Raw genomic sequence first — 20,433 nt, 5'->3', positions numbered from 1 at the left:
GGGGGCTGAGACAGAAGGGTCCAAGTTTGAGTCCAGGCTGAGAAACTTGGTGGCTTAGAAAGATCTGTCTCAAAAGTAAAAATTTTAAAGGCCTGGGAGTATAGCTCAGTGCTCAGGCCTTGAGTTCAATCTCAGTACAAAAACAAACAAAAAAAACCCCACAAACAAACAGGAATAAAGCTATGTATTTTACTGGTTTAACTGCAACACATGCATAGCGTATCCATGCAAAACAAGATTGTGGTTCTAATATACAAAATATTTCGCTAAACTTCACCATGTGAAGCAAGCAAGGACTACCTGTACTTCTAATTCTCTTTCTTTCTAAACTCTTTCAGGACTAATGATTGTCACTGATTCAATAGTGTTGACTTCCTGAAAATTCCTCAACAATATTCTGATTACACTTATAGACCTCCTTGAAAGAAAAAGTGATTAACCCATAAATGACCAGACAAACATGAAAATTATAATACATACAATTCTCCCTAGCACGGCTTATTGCATTCAAAGCAATCACACCATTGCAGCTTTGGGATTAAACTATATCCACAACCTAAACAGGAGAGGCTATAATAATTGTGAGCAAATGATTTGAGAAATCTATAATCCTCTTTATCTTGGTAACCAGAACCTGTCTAACACATGCAGAGTATTATTCATGAACATTTTACTTACTAAGAACGAATTTTCATTAAATACTCTCCTTTGATATCTTACTCCTATTTCTAACAATTTATATATCTCTTCATAGCTTTGGCTTGTGCTTTTGTTATATTTCATCTTTTCCATGTTGTTTACAACTCTACCCTACTCCAAATAATCATACAAGATGTATAAACATACAAGATGTTGCACAAGCACACAAGATGTTTCATATTGGATGCTGGAACCAATAAATATATACTATTAATTAGTGTCCATATCACATTACATACTCCTTAAATGTTTATTTTTATCCTTATCATAAATTTCAGTAGCATAAACTATATAAAACAATGGTGACTTTCATGCCAATGAACTCTGCCTGACTTGTCAACCTTGGATCATGAATGATCACCAATCCTTTCTTGTAGCAATAATTTTACCATAATTGCTAGATTCAAAATCAACATAGCAAAATAAATCTTCTTCATTCTTTTTTTTCATTTTGTTTATTGGCACTTTTTAGGTATACAGTACAGTTGCATTCATCATTGGGATCTTGTACTTTTATATGATGTATCCTGTTTATTTTCCCCCTGTCCTCCTGTCCTTCCTCACCTCTTCCACCCTCTCCTATTTAAAAAGAGTTTGTTTCCATTTTTTTGTTTTCTCATATTTTTCCCTTCTTTCCCTTCCCCTACTCTTCACACTTCCCCTACACCTTTAGCCCTTTTCTTCCTATTTCATATTATCAATTTTACAATTTGAACCTTATTTATATTTTTAGTTTTTCACATCAGAGAAACTATTTGGTATTTACACATGTGTGTCTTATTAATTTCACTTGAATATGGCCTCAATATGCATTTAGCTATAAATGTCTCAAATTTCTCATTCTTTATTGCTGAGTAGTATTCCATTTTATAGGAAAAAAAGCACATCTTCTTTATCCAGTCTCCAATTGATGGGCCATTGGACTGTTTCCAAGTTTTAGCTATTACAAACTGTGCCCCTGTAAATATGGGTGTGCATATATCACTTGTTTTGATTCTTTTGGAAAGATGCCCAGCAGAGGAACGGCAGGGTCAGATGGAACCTCTAGTCCCAGCTCTTTGAGGTATCTCCATATTGATTTCCACAGTGGTTTCACCAGTCTGCTCTCCTACCAACAAAGGAGAAGGGTTCCTTTCACCCCACAAATCTGCCAGCATTTGTTATTAGTTAATTTCTTGATAGAAGCCATTCTTTCAGGGGAGAGGTGCAATCTTGGTTTTGTTTTCATTGCTATCTCTCAAATGACCAGTGATGTTGAACATTTTTTTCATATATTTATTTGCTGCTTTTACTTCTTTGTCTGAGAAATATCTGTTCATTTCAGATGCCCACTTTTGAATTACGTCTTTATATTTTGGGGGTCTCAGTAGATCTTTGTCTGTGGAACAGCTGATAAAAATGTTTTCCCACATTGCAGGTAACTTCTCCATTGGTAGGTAACTTTCCATATTGTAGGTAAGTTTCTATTTTCCACTCTAAGAACCAGTATCAGAGGACAGAATAAAATATGAAAACTTCTTAAAAATAACATCAACCTCAGAGACATCTAGTACATCATGATGTATAAACTACTTTTTAAAAAATGAATAGATATTTTTCATTTTTAATATTTTCTTTTTCTTTCTCTACAGCCCTGCTAGCTTTAGTGCTTCTATCACAAAGCACCAACTACAAGTAGGATAAGGAGCAAATAGGATTTGATGCAGAGGAAATTTTTTTTAAATACACAAGAGCAACAGAATATCATCCAGTGTGGAATGGAGGAAGAGGGACATCGATGCAGAAAGGATAACAGGGACTACATCATGCTAAAGATCCCCGTTTCAGTTATGGATCCTTTGGCCCTCAGTAATGAGCTTCTAAAGGGAAGCTAAAAACAAAGAAACAATACCATGTGAGGGAGCTTTCCCAGGATGCTATCTGCTAATGTGGGGAAGAAGCATTGGAGTAAAACAGTCACATGACATGTCCAGTCAGAGAAAAACGGAAAGAGTGCCTCTGATTTCCACTTTTTCCACTGAACAGTAGGAGATCTCAGCATCCTTCACAGCATGACAGATGTCACACAAGTCATGATGAGTGCACCCTTGTGAAGGTAGCAAAAGACTTATCCTGACTGTGCCCATGTTGGGCAAATGATGTTTTAGCCAAGGGTCAGAAAAAGAAATGTTCAGTCAGAGAGAAAGAGAAGCGGGTCAGTTTTCATGGCTGCTATGATAAGAGACAATGTTGCACATGGAAAAATAAGTGAATTTGAGAGAAAATATCAGTCACAATTAGGCAGAAGGTACAGAAATGATAGAGTTCCATACAGAGTAGGAGGCAAAATGAGAATCTTCCAATATGGGTCTCCTATGAAGGATCACCCTAGACCAGAGACTTACCTGGTTCTCTCAATCATCAAAGATGTGTCGGCTTAGATTTTAATACATGTGAGAAGAAATGGTTTTGAGGGTGAGTGGACAGAGACCTCTGGAGGAAAAAAATAGGCATTTAGCAGAGATTATCAACTTTCAGTTGACTGAAAAGTTACTCAAGCAGGGGAAGTTACAGTGAAGATGTCTTTAACCTTAAATGGATTAACTTGCCTTAAAGGGAAAAGTAGGCAGTTCAAGCAAACAATGTAGAATCACTTTGAATAAAATAACATTACAAAAATAAACAAACTAAATCCTCTCTATGCTTAACTTTAAAGTACAAAACCAGGTATATACAAATGTTATTGGCTGGGGATAGAATAATGTATTAAATAATGGTGTCAGTAACACATTTGAAAATAAAGACACACATAAATTAAGAGTTTAAAATTCTTGCCTCAGGCCTCAGTATTACCACCACTAACACAGTAATCAAAAAATGGGGAAAACCTCCAACAGTAATTATGAAACAACAGAAACCCTGATAAAAGTGCTAACCCTGAGACCAAAATGCCCTACCATCATCTTCTGGAACCATAATTTAAAATCCCTTTGTCTCAATATCTTTACAATGTAACGGAATGATTATGATTTACCACACAGATTTAGCCTGAAGTTCAACAGCAAGAGTTACTGCTTGGTGCTTCCAATGTGCCTGGAATATAATAGACATCGAATTAATATAAATTATTTGTAATTTTGAAGACATGTTATTTATTATTAATGTATTTGTCTTCTTAGTAGTAAAAATAATATTAAACACAAAGCACACCACTTTTTGAAGAAATGTTTTATAGTCATATGCTGTGTATATTTATAGGAGCTTTATTCAAAGCTAAAACAACAAAACATAAGAACATCAATGGATTAAAATCAATTGGTAGTCTCTTGTATAAGACAAAATCAGACAGTAACAGTAATCATGGGTCAAACAGCAATAAGGATGAATTTCAAAAGCATTATGGTATGTAACATCAAACTTGTATCATACAAATTAGATTAATGATTTCCAAAAACTTAACATTGTGATACAGGTGGGACCAAAAATGGGTATAAGGACATTTTTGATACTGTTGTAAGTATACTATAACATGATTGTGTGGCTGGTTACATGAGTATAAGCCCAAAAATCTACACATTTTATCTAACAGGGATAAGATACTATTTGTAATTATAACTTATTAAATTGGCCATAAAAAGTACTAACATCAGACACACATTATTGTAGAAATAATATTTGAAGATCATTTAAGAGGCAAAATTTTAAATATTTATACATTTTTATTATACATGATTTGTGAGGGTGAATATTTTTACTTTATCATATAAATGTTTCACAATGTTTATCTAAGCATTTAAAAACTGCATTTAAAAAGTACAGAAGAAAAATGAAAAAGAAAGACCTATCTCAAAATTTGAAACTAACTAAAACAGGTAATATGCCCAAATCCTATCATGTAGCACCTATTCAGAATTTGGTGTATAATTTAACCAACATGCATTTTAAAATAACAGTGTATGTAATATAAAATAATATTTCCCCCACTAATGAAGAACAGATTCAATTATAAACATATTTATATTACTTCATCAAAGGCAAAATCTATGCACATTATTTTCTTTTAGGTTGAGCCAGGGAATTAAGCAAAATTAGACAAAAATTAGAGCCAGGGATTTAGGTCACTGCTTCTGCTGCCTGCCTAACAATCTCAAGGACTGGAGTTAAATCCCTGGTACAAAAAAAAAAAAAAATAGAGAGAGAGAGAGACAAAAATTTGAACTGATAACAAGTTTAAAACATTATTCCAAAAGCATTCTGATACTACATAATATTGAAAAAATTAAGTTACAAAAATATTTCTCTTTCTACTCTCACAGTTATGCATTGTTTATATCTCTGGCTCATTTACTGTTCATACATAGGGACTACATATATTTGTGGGTTTGTGGATAAACTAAAACCAACATTAATTTTTTGTTGTTTGTTTCACTATAAATTATTTAAACTATCCAGTTTCCCTATTATGCTTTCTCAATTATATGGTGATGTGAATAAATAATACAGTAGTAAGAATAAATTAAAATTATATCTGATTTGTTAAAATTACTTGAAGAGCATTAATCAAAGTTTACATTGTTAGTAAAGAATAGATCCAATGGTGCTGTCCTTCAACAGAAACTAAAAAGGTATGGATTAAGCAAAGCCACCCCATACAAGAATATGACTTTCGGTACACGGTAGAACACATTCACATTAATAAAATCAATGAACATCAAAATTTTGCTGACATAAATATGATAACAGCGAGAAAAGGAATAGAAAACTATTTGCGGCCCCGGATTTAGCTCAGTAGTTCCACCACCTGCCTCGCAAGGGCAAGGACCACAGTTCAATCCCCGGTAGCAAAACAAACAAATAAAAAAAGAAAAGTATTTGCAATATGTAGAAGACCATAAAAATAAGATTTAGAAGATCAATTTTTGTTACTGATTCTCACACTTCTAATTCCACTTATTGACGGCTAAATACATTCACAATAGGTCTTAAAATGTAGGCTCCTTTCAAGTAGAACAATCTTTTCACTCTCCTTCGGATCTGTTGGGTCTTGATACTGTAAATGATGGGGTTCATCAAGGGTGGGAAAAGGATGTAGATGTTGCCCATGAGGACATGAACCAGTGGGGAGAGGTGTTTTCCAAAGCGGTGCACCATGGTGAGACCGATGATGGGGATGTAGAAAACCAAGACAGCGCAGATGTGAGACACACAAGTTTGCAAGGACTTCATTCTCTCTTCCCGGGATGCAATGGCTAAAACTGCGTGCAAGATCAGGATGTAGGAGATTAGGATGAGCACAGCATCCAACAAGAGGGTACAGATCACCAGAGCCAGACCATAGATGCTGTTGAAGCGGATGTCTGAGCAGGCCATTCGGATTAAGTCTTGGTGCAAACAGAAAGAGTGAGAGAGGATATGACGATGACAATAATTTAAGAACCTCAGGCAGATGACTGGAGGAATGAGCAGAGAACTCCCACATAAGATTGTTACCCCAATTTTCATGATGTTTTTATTAGTTAGTATGGAGGAATAGCGTAGAGGGTTGCAAATAGCAATGTAGCGGTCAAAGGACATAGCCAGGAGGACTGAGGACTCCATGAAGGACAGACCATGGATGAAGTAGGCCTGGGCAATGCAGGAATCCAGGCTGACCTCTTGAATAAACCCCCACAGGACCCCCAGTACCGTGTGCACCGTGGACAGCCCCATGGACAGATCGGTGAGGGCCAGCATAGCCAGGAAGTAGAACATGGGCTCGTGGAGGCTCGGCTCAGTCCGGATCACGTGGAGCACCATGCAGTTTCCCAGGAACACCATGGCGTAGACGAGGGAGAAAGGGATGGAAAACCATAAATAATATCCTTCTAGGCCAGTAAAACCAGTGAGAACAAATTTGGAGCTATTGAAATGGGAGACTGAGACAGCAGACATGAATAGCAATTTGAAAAATATTTTGAGAGCTATTTTAAGTTCCATAAATTTTGCATGTCCTAAGTTCTAGCAATGTCTTTTTTTTTTTTTGGTTTGGGGAAGAAAGTAAAATATAGCATAATTTTTGTAAGCTTCCTAAATGCAACAAAATTGTGACCTGATTCCTTTCAAGGGAAAATGTGTTGTCTACCCATGGTACTTGTAGTGTTAGTAATGAGGAAGCCAAATATTAGGGATATTTATGCAGAAATCATAATGGACATATGGGATTTAGAGTGCAGGATACACTGTTGGGAATTTCTGTCCAATCCTAACAGTAATTATGTGTGATGCAAAGTGTATATAGTGTTGTCAAGACTGACATCACCCTCAGGAGAATGTGAAATACCTAGGTCAGTTTTATCTTGGATACCACAGATATGCCTGTAATTGTTGCAGTGGGCCATAAAGTCCCAAAGAAATGACCTTTTGCAACATAAATAATTGAGGAACATATAGAAATTAGCCAAAATAACTATACACCAGGGGCTGGAGATTTAGCTCAGTGGTTTGACCACCTGCCTCGCAAGTGCAAGGTCTCCAGTTGGATCCCTAGTAACAAAAAAAAAAAAAAAAAAAAAAAAAAAAAAAAAAAAAAAAAAAAAAAAAAAAAAAGAAAAAAAAAGAAAAGAAAAGAGAAAAGAAAGAAAATGTTTTGGGGTGGGGATTTAGCTCAGTGGTTCTGCCTCCTGCCTTGCAAGCTCCAGGACTGGAGTTTGATCCCCAGGACCAAAAAATAAACAAACAAACAAAACAAAACAAAAAAATAACTATATACCAAAAGAGAATTATGACGTTTTCACATTATTTATAGATGTTAACTAATTTATTTACATATTTAAATTGTACTTCATTTTTCTTCACTATTTTCATTGAACCTTTATCCTGATATGTAATCACTTCTTAATCTTACAAAATTGTCAGAGCTTTAATTTCGCATATATAACTATAGCATAATTTCATGAATTTTGAACTAATTACTAAGCCTGCATTTTCAGACCTGTTTTATTTATGACACTGATATTGTATCTGTACTATAGAGATTTCTGCTGTTTTTAAAATACTATAATTTGCCACACCAGTTATAATTATATTATATATGTATTTTAGTATTTAATTAAAGGATCCTTGAGGTGTATTCAATTGCTTTAATTGAATTTCAAATTATCTTTTAACTTATTGTTTTGAGTTTCAATGTTTTCAGAGTAGGCAGGATGGTAAAATTGTTACTGGATATGAAAGGACAAAATAGAGCAGAAGATACACAGGCTCAAAGCAAAGTTTATGAAAGGATATTTAGGAGACTTTAAATAGTTTTATTCAGTAAAATAAATTGATCAGAAAACATGGTTTATCTATTGGGATAAAATGTAGCCTATAACTAATAGGGTAAACCTTGAATCACAATGCAAAAAATTGAGTCTATGTTCCACTGCCTCTATCACAAAACCGTAGGAAAGTCATTTGACATATGTGTCAATTCTATTAGAACTGAGGGAGTATATGTGAAATATATTCATACTAGAACACGGTAAATATTGTATGAATGTTAGCATTTATTACTAATAATAGAGAAATTACTTTGCAAATGCATATTGGGTTGGCAATTGGCTTCAGCTGTCAGTGAGTTGACAATTGTAGCACAGTGAACAAACTAGCTTTTAATGAAAACTAATTAATGGCACTTTATAAGTAGATGTTGCCAAAATTGGAACACATTAGGGAATGGACGGAAGTCACTGAAAAGAGAGTATAGACACTCACTCACAATATATGAGATATATATGTTCATATATATTAATTAATTAAATAATTTTGAAATGTGAAGGTTCTTTTCCATTTGAAAATTGCTAAGAATGGCCACTGAACAATCTGAGGGTGACTCACTTGGAGACATACATTTACATTAACATACAATCTAAACCATAAAACCATTATCAAGATGGTAAAAGAAAAATTGGAAATAGTTCCATCATAATCTTAAAGAGTAATAGCCTTAGTAAAAGTGTGAACTCTAGAACCACAGTTGCTTTCTGTATCACAGTTATTTTCTAGTAATTAAAAACGCTTTTGTCCCAATATCTACAAAACAGAATGATTATGATTTACTTCACAGGTTTGATCTGAAGATTAATAGAATCACTTCATGGTCCTTCCAAGTCACATGGTAAATAACAGGCAACTAATAAATATAAACTACTTCTTATTGTTTTAAGATTATGCATTACAATGCTGATTGTTCCATCTTTAATAGTAAATATGTGTATATTAAAAGTAATACCAATTGGAGGAAAACATTTCATAATTACATATGTTACATGTCTAAAGCCGGATTATTCAAAATTTAAATAAGAGCAGTAAAATATAGATCAACTGATTAATGCATACACATTTTCTTGTATGGCATACAATGTAACACAAAATGGATGTAAAATTCAATTATGATATAAGCACTAATAAGAATGAATCTGAAAACAATTATTGAAAGTGTAGTAATCCAACAAATAGGATTATGTTTTTTACAATTTGGTTTACATGACCTTCTGTTAAAGACAAAACTATGACAGGAATTGGATTAGGTGATAATATGAGGTTGTGGAAGTAAATGGATCAAAAAATGGTATAAACACACATGTGAGGTTGATGGAAATATTCGGATGGTGTAGTGGTGGTTAGTTGACTATAAATATTTCTCAAAGAACAAATAGGATTATGTTTTTTACAATTTGGTTTACATGACCTTCTGTTAAAGACAAAACTATGACAGGAATTGGATTAGGTGATAATATGAGGTTGTGGAAGTAAATGGATCAAAAAATGGTATAAACACACATGTGAGGTTGATGGAAATATTCGGATGGTGTAGTGGTGGTTAGTTGACTATAAATATTTCTCAAAGATCTCATTAACTGAAATGATAATGTGATTTTTGTCTTTGGCTCTGTTGATATGGTCATAGGTTGAATCATCCCTGCATCTCTGGGATGAATCCTACTTGGTTATGATGTATAATCATCTTGATGATTTGCTGCATTCTGGTTGCAAGTATTTTATTGAGGATGTTTTTGTCTATGTTCATTAGGGAGATTGGCCTGTAGTTTGCCTTTTTGGTTGGGTCTTTCACTGCTTTTGGTGTCAGGGCAATACTTGTTTCCAGGAATGATTTTAGGAGTATCTAACCCCTTTCTGTTTTCTTAAAAAGTTTGAAGAAAACTGTCATTAGATTCTCTAAATTTCTTGTAGAATTCAGTAGGGAAGCCATAAAGCTCTTGGCTTTTCTTTTTTGGTTAGTTTTAATTATATTTTCAATTTCATTGACTAACATTGGGTTATGTAGAATATTAATATCAATATCTTTTTTATTCAGCTTTGGCAATTCATATTTATTTAGGAATTTGTCCGTTTTTTCTATGTTTTCCATCTTATTAGAGTACAGGTTCTTGAAATAGATATTGAGAATCTTTTGCATTTCCATAGGAGAATTGCAGAAGAAAACGCATTTGAGAGAAAATAAAGCCCATCAGATATTACCTGCTAAAGCTTCAGTTTATTGCCTGACTATGTGCATTCAAGAAATCCACTGATATAATTGAAAATTATACCTACCTGATTGTTTTGATGGAAAGATTAAATTGGAAATATTTCAGAATATATAGTCATATGAAAAATCTAGGCATTTTGATATGTAAACATTGGGGCCAGATATTTAAATTAGAAAAGATAAAGACTATGGGCCGGGGATTTAGCTCAGCAGTTCGGTGGCCTGCCTTACAATGCAAGGACCCAAGTTCAATCCCTGGTACCAAAAAAAAAAAAAAAAAAAAAAAAGGTAGAGTATGGACTCAAACATTTTCAAATAATTCAAGTGGTTTTCTAATGGCAGGTTCTATCATTCTTATCATTTGAGTAAATAAACCCACATCAAAAGTCTATATTTTTGTACTCCGAAGTTAACTGGTCATTTATATATTACTATCAACATTTTTGGGTTGGTGAATAAACTAGCAACAAAATTGTAACTTTTGTCATTTTTAAAATCATTTTTGGACTGATTTCAACGGTCAGTTTTCTTTGGCATTATGTTTAATTCATCTTATCATATTGCTGAACTGAGTAGCAAGGACAAAGAATATACAAGAAATATATTGCTTAGAATTCTAAAATGGATTAAGAGACTAGTTAATTTCTCAGTAATTACTTGAAGGAATTTAAATACTAACTTTTACATGAAATAATGGGAATATACCAAAATACATTCATTCTGTTGGCCACAGAAACATCTGGATGTTATTAACAAGTCCACTTACTTCACATATTATTTGACTTTGCACCAGTTGTACGTGCCCATTCCAATTTGCAAAATTCATAATGACATTCTACACAACAATCACACAGACTTATGACCATTAAAAAGGGGAAAGAAGGGTATTTATAACATGTAAGCATTAATTAAAGAGAAGTATATAAGTACATTTAAGTTGCTTACACTCACCTTTTAAATCAACTTTGTGACTTAAATTCATTTCATTTGATCTCAATACCTGTTAGGCTCCCTTCAGGAAGAACAGTCTCTGGACTCTCCTTCAGATATCCTTTAGTCTTGATTCTACAAATTACTGGGTTCATCAAGGGTGGGAAAAGATATAGATGTTACCCATGAGGACTTGAACCAGTGGGGAGAGGTGCTTCTCAAAGTGATGCATCATGGTTAGACCAATGACAGGGATGTTGAACCAAAATGCCACGGATATGAAACATAGATGTTTGCAAGGGTTTGCATCTCTCCTCTCTGGGTGCAATGGCTAAAACTGTGTGAGTGAAAGATCATGATGTAGGAGATTAGGATGAGCACTGCAACAAGACAGTGCTCATCACCAGAGCCAGACCATAAATGTAATTGAAGTTGATGTCTGAACAAACTGTTCAGATTAAATCTTGGTGCAAATAGAAAGAGTGAGAGATTGTGAGTATGAAAATAATTGAAGAACTTCAGGCTGATAATGACCAGATGACAGAGTAAGAAACTCCTACGTAAGATTATTACCCCAATTTTCATGATTTTATTATTTGTTAGGATGGAGCAATAGCATAGAGGGTTGCAAATAGCAGTGTAGCAGTCAAAAGACATAGCCAGGAGGACTGAGGACTCCATGAAGGACAGACCATGGATGAAGTAGGACTGGGCAATGCAGGAATCCAGGCAGATCTCTTAAATAAACTCAGGACTCCATGGGACAGACCATGGATGAAGTAGGACTGGGCAATGCAGGAATCCAGGCAGATCTCTTAAATAAACTCCCACAGCAACCCCAGCACTGTTTGGATGGTGACAGCCCCATGGACAGATGGGTGAGGGCCAGCATAGACAGGAAGTAGAATATGGGCTCGTGGAGCACTATGCAGTTTCCCAGGAACACCATGGTGTAGACGAGGGAGAAAGGCATGGAAACCCAGAGATAGGAACTTTCTAGGCCAGGGAAAACAGTGAGAACAAATCTGGAACTATTTAAATTTGAGATAAACATAATAGACATTAACGAGAGACTGGAAATTTGCTACAAAGTTACAGGAAATGTCATAGGAGTTGGGTTTACCAAACTTCTCATTATGTTCATTTGCTTTAAAGAAGAAATATAACTAAATACAATTTCCACTAGCAGCAAAACAAAGTCCTAAATCTTATCCTTTAAGGCAAATATCTGGTGGACAGACATGGAATTTGTAGTGCTGGTGATGAGATTTGGCAGAAAGTTAGGGCCTTTTATTCAGAAACTGTAATGCTAGGGCCAGGGCTTTAACTCAGTGGTGCCACAGCCCACCTCAGAAACTGTAATGCTGATGGGCATATGGGGTTTAAACTGCAGGCTAGACTTCTGGGAGTCCCTGCCGAACCCTGAAGGAATACAAAGCATGAGCCCATGTGTGTAGTTCTGCAATGTCCATCTTTGCTTTGAAGGAATTGTGAAATACTCAGGCCATTTTTACCTTTAGTACCAGAGCTGTAATTTTCATTCCTTCCCATTATGTGTAACATCCCAATAAATTGATGGCTTAACATGCTCAATTTTTTTAGAAAATAAAATATTCCCCTGAGAAACGAAACAAACAAAATGGAATCTGGATTTTCACCACATTCTACATTGGTTAGTCACTTTCTAAAACATTTACCAATTTAATCTGTACTTTCTTTTTTCCTCTATTTTTGAGGTGCCTCTTCATTTTACATGGTATTTACAACTTTTCTCAATGTTACAGAATTAATAACTCATATGTCTCACGTGTAACACTATGAGATTAATTTTGAGCAAGGAACAACTAAATAAATATCTTTTGCAATATCTATGTTATCAATGTCCATAATAACTATCTAGATGGAATAATATGGATTATTCCAACATATAACAATCTCACAGGTGGGCTCTCACCTACTGTAAATCTGTATCAACTACAGAATAATTTCAGAAATTCTCTTATATTAAGTAGATAAAGAACTATGCCATTTAACCAATTCTTTGGTTAAAAGAGTCTATGAGTTATATGAGCTTGTAAGACTAAGTCTAAGATTTCATAATACAAATGTGTCTCAGGCAGAATCATTGATGTGTATGACTGGATATTGAAAATTCTTTCTTACAGGGAGTGAATGGAATTTTTAAAGATAATAGAATAATTACAAATATAAATAAAATATTTAGATATAGTAAACACTTACATATTCTCCTCAGAACACAACTGCCTACCTGAGTAGAAGCCTTGGAAGGAAGGAATGAATAAAGATGAAAATGACCTCTGATACAACTATAATATTTTTCTTTTTTAATCTTTCACTTGTCTGGGCTACTCTGTTTCACAGTTGACTATTATATTAGCTATACTCTATTTTCCAGGAGTTTTATTTTATGTTTTTAGCATCTATATTCCACAAGAGTAATTTTCTACAGATCAACTTTTCTTGTTGAATTACCATGGCTTTACTGCTACTCTCAGAGTAAAACTGGAAAGTCTTCTATCCATATTAATTTCCAGAAAGACCACATAGAGAATTGATATTACTTTCCTCTCATTCTTTTATCAGAAACACAAATGAACTTCTCTATACCTGTGATTTTTTTTACTTCAATATTTAACGGATTTACTAAATGTAGTTGTGCTCAGATTGTCTATTTTTTTCTTTGAGTACAAAAGTAGTTTGTACTACTTTTTCATGCATTGCTTCTTCCCTTGCATATTCAGTATCTGGCATTTTTGTATTGAAGAAAATTGGCCTTGAAGATCAAAACCAAAATGATATTTGTTCTCAAAAAGGTTCATGACATACAATAGATACCTGATTAAAATAAATGGATTATTTTAAATTATCATAATCATGTTGGATGGTCTGTGTATTTATAATAATAAAGATATAAGCCAGAGAAAGCAGGAGGGAGGGTGGATTTGAGCTCCACATATGCACGCCCAGAAGTGTCATAGTGAAACCCATTAGTCTGACCATTAATTGGATTTAACAATTATGTAAGATTTTTTAAAATGTGTTTGCTATGGAAAACTGTTATCATATGGTATCTATGCCACTAGTAAGTTCATTGAGAAAAAAAAAACAAAACTGCAAGCTGTACATGAATGACGGATGACTTTGTGTGTGACACAATGCAACAGTAACAATAGATGGAGTAAGAGTGACCTACACGTGAAGGCAGCAATGAGAACAAGGGTCTGAAGTGGAATGAAAGTGAGTAATCCAAACAGAAAAGTTTATATCAGTTATTACTGTATTCACATTAGGGTTTTTCAAAGGTGAACCCATATGACAAAAATTAGATTAGTAGCTGATAAGAACTTGAGGCAGTGAAAGTGGAAAGACGAAAAATAGGCAAGGCACTTTTGAGGGAGATGGATGTACACTATATCTTGATTGTGGTGGTGATTATGTGACTGTAAATATTTTCAAAGCTTACCAAACTACTTATACACATCTAAGAAGGATGGATTATTGGTTGTAGATATAGTGTCACAGGCTCTAGAAATATTAAGTAAATTACTTGTACATTGTAAAAATGTTATAAGGTGGCAAATACATAGGTGGTGTCTAAGTGAGTAAACTTTATTAACACCCATGATTTACTTTGGTGAATTTTGTATTTTTATTTACCATAAAAATATTTCACAGCCGTCACAGCATCACTTAAAAATTTACATTAAAAAGAAGTACATAGAAAAAGGACAAAAGGAAAACACGGAACGACTGAGACAATAATAAATCCAAATCCACCAAGTATTAACCAATACAGTTTTGCACACAATTTAACTAATGTGTACCAAAAGCTTTATTTATGTAAAAGAAAATAAAATCTACCAAAGTCTTGAAAGATACATGCAATTAGAAATATTTGGAATCCTTTGTCAAGGTAATGCTGCATTCATTGATATTCTTTTAATTGTAACTTGAGATTTGAATGAGATTATAAAATTTTATAGGCTGAAGTCAACATTTTAAAATGGTTCAAATGACCTTCCAATGAAACAGCCCAGTTGCCCATCAAATGGAGACTGGATAAAGAACATGTGTTTTTTCTATAAAATGGAGTATTACTCAACCATAAAGAACAAGAAATCAGAGACATTTATACCTAAATGGAAGCACCTCGAGGCCACATTCTTAAGTGAAAAAGTTTTATGCATGTAAAAGTTTCTCTGGTGTGAAAAACTAAACATATAAATAAGGTTCAAACTGTATAATTGATAATGTGAGAGGAAGAAAATGTCTAAAGGAGGAGGGGGAGTGGGAGGGGTAGGGGAAAGGAAAGAAGGGAAAAGAAAAAATGAGAAAAGGAAAAAGTAGAAACAGAGTCCTTGCACATAGGGAAGTGTGGAGGAGGGGAAGGGAGGAAAGGGGAATGGAGAGAAAATAAGAATCAAGATACACCATGTAAAGGCACAAGCTCCCATTGATGAATGTAACTGTATTGTATACCTAAAATGTACCAATAAACTTAATGAAAAAAATGACCTTTCAATAGTACTTGCTATTTGTATTATACAAATCACAAAAGTTTACTTCCTTCTACTCTTGTATTTATTATTTTACTTGATGAAAAGCTCATTTTCTCTTCACAGGGTGGGTTTGAATCAGAAAACTACTTAGAATCAAGATTACATTTTTCCATTTGTTTTACTACTTGTGATTTTAAATTTCACAATCATAAAAATTGTGATTTTTATGCTACATAGCCACTATTTACCCATATGCTTGACCTAACTGCATATGTGGGATCATGGATAAAGCATATATATGGGATAAAGTTATAAAATTGAATAAAAAATTGTTTATCTTCTAGCAAGCATTTGTAGGCTTTTAGCCATCAGAATCTATTTATTTCTAATGAGTGCATACAAAAGTATGCTCATTTTACTAAACTGGTCACAGTAAGCTTATTACTAAAAAAGCTACATCTTATATTAGTATGATTCTTAGCATATTCTATGTGCATTTTCCTATATATAAAATTTATTACTATAGCATACAAGATAATTGCATCAACATATAATGGTTGGGAACAGAACAAGTACACTTAACATATAAAACAACATTAAAATAAAATTGAGTAAACGCATTTTTAAACACTTACTGCTCTCAACATACTAACTCCATTTGTTGAGTGCTAAATCCTCTCAAAACCTAAGATATCTTCAGGAAGAACAGTCTCTGCACTCTCCTTCGGATCTGTTGGGTCTTGATACTGTAAATGATGGGGTTCATCAAGGGTGGGAAAAGGATGTAGATGTTGCCCATGAGGACATGAACCATTGGGGAGAGCTGTTTTCCAAAGCGGTGCACCATGGTGAGACCGATGATGGGGATGTAGAAAACCAAGACAGAGCGCAGATGTGACACACAAGTTTGCAAGGACTTCATTCTCTCTTCCCTGGATGCAATGGCTAAAACCGCGTGCAAGATCAGGATATAAGAGATTAGGATGAGCACAGCATCCACCAAGAGAGTACAGATCACCAGAGCCAGACCATAGATGCTGTTGAAGCGGATGTCTGAGCAGGCCATTCGGATTAAGTCTTGGTGCAAACAGAAAGAGTGAGAGAGGATATGACGATGACAATAATTTAAGAACCTCAGGCAGATGGCTAGAGGAATGAGTAACGAACTCCCACATAAGATTGTTACCCCAATTTTCATGATGTTTTTATTAGTTAGTATGGAGGAATAGCGTAGAGGGTTGCAAATAGCAATGTAGCGGTCAAAGGACATAGCCAGGAGGACTGAGGACTCCATGAAGGACAGACCATGGATGAAGTAGGCCTGGGCAATGCAGGAATCCAGGCTGACCTCTTGAATAAACCCCCACAGGACCCCCAGTACCGTGTGCACCGTGGACAGCCCCATGGACAGATCGGTGAGGGCCAGCATAGCCAGGAAGTAGAACATGGGCTCGTGGAGGCTCGGCTCAGTCCGGATCACGTGGAGCACCATGCAGTTTCCCAGGAACACCATGGCGTAGACGAGGGAGAAAGGGATGGAAAACCATAAATAATATCCTTCTAGGCCAGTAAAACCAGTGAGAACAAATTTGGAGCTATTGAAATGGGAGACTGAGACAGCAGACATGAATAGCAATTTGAAAAATATTTTGAGAGCTATTTTAAGTTCCATAAATTTTGCATGTCCTAAGTTCTAGCAATGTCTTTTTTCTTTGGTTTGGGGAAGAAAGTAAAATATAGCATAATTTTTGTAAGCTTCCTAAATGCAACAAAATTGTGACCTGATTCCTTTCAAGGGAAAATGTGTTGTCTACCCATGGTACTTGTAGTGTTAGTCATGAGGAATGCCAAATATTAGGGATATTTATGCAGAAATCATAATGGACATATGGGATTTAGAGTGCAGGATACACTGTTGGGAATGCCTGTCCAATCCTAACAGTAATTATGTGTGGTGCCAAGTGTATATAGTGTTGTCAAGACTGACATCACTCTCAGGAGAACGTGAAATACCTAGGTCAGTTTTATCTTGGATACCACAGATATGCCTGTAATTGTTGCAGTAGGCCATAAAGTCCCAAAGAAATTACCTTTTGCTACATAATATAATTGAGGAACATATAGAAGTTAGCCAAAATAACTATACACCAAGGGAGAATTATGATTTTTTCACATTATCTGTAGATGTTATCTAATTTATTTACATATATAAACTGTACTTCATTTTTCTTCACTATTTTCATTCAACTTTTATGCTGAAATGTAATCACTTCTTAATCTCACAAGACTGTCAGAACTTTAATCTCGCATATATAACTATAACATAATTTCATCAATTTTGAACTAATTACTAAGCCTGTATTATTCAGACTTGTTTTATTTATGACACTGATATTGTATCTGTACTATAGAGATTTCTGCTGGTTTTAAAATACTATAATCTGCCACTCCAGTTATTATTATATTATATACATATTTTAGTATTTAATTAAAAGATCCTTGAGGTGTATTCAGTTGCTCTCATTGAATTTCAAATTATCTTTTAACTTATTGTTTTGAGTTTCAATGTTTTTAGAGTAGACAGGATGGTAAAATTGTTACTGGATATGAAAGGACAAAATAGAGCAGAAGATACACAGGCTCAAAGCAAAGTTTATGAAAGGATATTTAGGAGACTTTAAATAGTTTTATTCAGTAAAATAAATTGATCAGAAAACATGGTTTATCTATTGGGATAAAATGTAGCCTATAACTAATAGGGTAAACTTTGAATCACAATGCAAAAAATTGAGTCTATGTTCCACTGCCTCTATCACAAAACCGTAGGAAAGTCATTTGACATATGTGTCAATTCTATTAGAACTGAGGGAGTATATGTGAAATATATTCATACTAGAACACGGTAAATATTGTATGAATGTTAGCATTTATTACTAATAATAGAGAAATTACTTTGCAGATGCATATTGGGTTAGCAATTGGCTTCAGCTGTCAGTGAGTTGACAATTGTAGCACAGTGAACAAACTAGATTGTGATGAAAATTAGTTAATGGCACTTTATAAGTAGATGTTGCCAAAATTGGAACACATTAGGGAATGGATGGAAGTCACTGAAAAGAGAGTATAGACACAATATATAAGATATATATGTTCATATATATTAATTAAATAATTTTGAAATGTGAAGGTTCTTTTCCATTTAAAAATTGCTAATTTTTTTTTAACCTCTTGAGCCCCATTGTCAGATGCTTCAGCCAAAGAGCTAGTATTGAAAGGTAGGCTTTTTGGTTTCAGGGAAATTTATTCTTAAACAGATGAAGCTGTGGCAGAAACCTTTTCAGCATGAAGTAGGGGAAAAGAGACACAAATGGGAATGAACAACAGGGAAGATATTGCCCACAATGTCCCAGTTTTTCATCATATCTTCTGCCCCCATTCATTTACATGGTACAAAAGTACAGAAAACCAAAGTACTTTGATAAGAATGCCCAAAGAAGAGAGCCACTAATACCATATCTCCTGTTTAATTATTTGAAAGAGAGTACCTGTGTGATATCTCTGAACATGGCAGAGGAGAACAGGAAGAAAATGAGCATGGGGCATGGTCAGTTAGAGAGATAGGGAAAGAAGGCTGTGGTTTCCTTCACTTCCACTAGGCTGAAACAGAAGAAGAGTTCTTTACAGTACTATAGCAACCCCACGCTTCAAGGCACATACACCCTCATGAAATTGCCAAGATAATTACATTGGTTCTGATAACCTTTGGCAAATAATTTTGAAGGGGGAACATTCAAAACTGTTAGAGTCAGAGATGTAAAAGGCTGATAGAGTAAGAGCCGATGTCATGTTGGGTATCAGGTGACTCTAGAAGATAGCAGTCAATTCAACACAGGATGTAGAGAGGATAGGCCATCCTGAGTAAGGAGGCAATATGGGAGTTCTCCATCAGTCACCCAGGTAGTACAGCCCATGGGGCAGAGGCTCACCCAGTTTTCATACCCATTCCTCAAAGACATGTCAGCTTCTTTGTCATGCCAAGGGACATGGAAATGGTGCATAGATGGGCAGAGACTCGAGAAAAATGACCGTCTAGCACAGATTGTCAACTTCTGATTGTCAGAAAAATTAGTAACAAGTTTGAGTTGCACGTCAATAAACATATTTTTTTCTTTTTATTGAGTTTATTGGTACAATCTAGGTATACAATACAGTTACATTCAATATTGGGATCCTGTACCTTTACATGATAGGTCTTGTTTCTCATTTTTCCCCTTGTCCCTGCCCTCCCTTCACCCCCTCCTCCACTCCCCATTTACACACACTTTATTTCCATTTCTTCAATTTCTCATATTTTTTTCCTCTCCTTTATTACCTTTCCCCCACACTTCCTACTTTCCCTACACCATTACCCCTTTACTTCCTATTTCATGTTATTAATTATCTCATTAGGATCCTGTGTACTATTATAGTTTTTCACACCAGAGAAACTATTTGGTATTTCAGTTAAAGAAATCTCTGTATGAACTTTAAAAATAGGGAATCCTAAAATAAAACTAAAAAGGAAAGTAAAAGAGAAAAGGCAATGATGTAAGATTAAAATAATCCTTATTTCTGAAGATGAAAATGGTCCCTTAACATATTTAAATTGCTTCTTTCTCTTGTAGTCTTATCTTAGTCTTTTTATCATTATTTAGAGAATACTTTATTAGTTTCTGTAATCAAACCCACATAGATATGACCTTACATATTTAATACAGTGCATTACCCCTGTACAAATGGAAAAAAATTAAAATT

At 34.6% G+C, this 20,433-nt stretch overlaps 2 protein-coding genes and 1 pseudogene across 2 annotated transcripts; all 3 read right to left on the bottom strand.

Annotated features, from left to right (window-relative positions):
• Positions 1–5,628: 5,628 nt before the first annotated feature.
• LOC104857934 (olfactory receptor 51V1) lies at positions 5,629–6,609 on the bottom strand. Its single transcript, XM_010617999.1, has one exon. It carries the CDS (start codon positions 6,607–6,609, stop codon positions 5,629–5,631), a length of 981 nt encoding a protein of 326 aa, XP_010616301.1.
• Positions 6,610–11,172: 4,563 nt separating this feature from the next.
• On the bottom strand, positions 11,173–12,068 carry LOC104857935 (annotated as a pseudogene).
• A 4,256-nt stretch (positions 12,069–16,324) lies between these two features.
• LOC104857936 (olfactory receptor 51V1) lies at positions 16,325–17,266 on the bottom strand. Its single transcript, XM_010618000.1, has one exon. It carries the CDS (start codon positions 17,264–17,266, stop codon positions 16,325–16,327), a length of 942 nt encoding a protein of 313 aa, XP_010616302.1.
• Positions 17,267–20,433: the final 3,167 nt, after the last annotated feature.

This window comes from Fukomys damarensis, unplaced genomic scaffold, assembly GCF_012274545.1.
Source record: "Fukomys damarensis isolate Sample0158 unplaced genomic scaffold, DMR_v1.0_HiC HiC_scaffold_16, whole genome shotgun sequence".
In the NCBI taxonomy this organism is placed as follows: Eukaryota; Metazoa; Chordata; class Mammalia; order Rodentia; family Bathyergidae; genus Fukomys; species Fukomys damarensis.
This window is presented reverse-complemented; position numbering and strand designations above follow the sequence as displayed.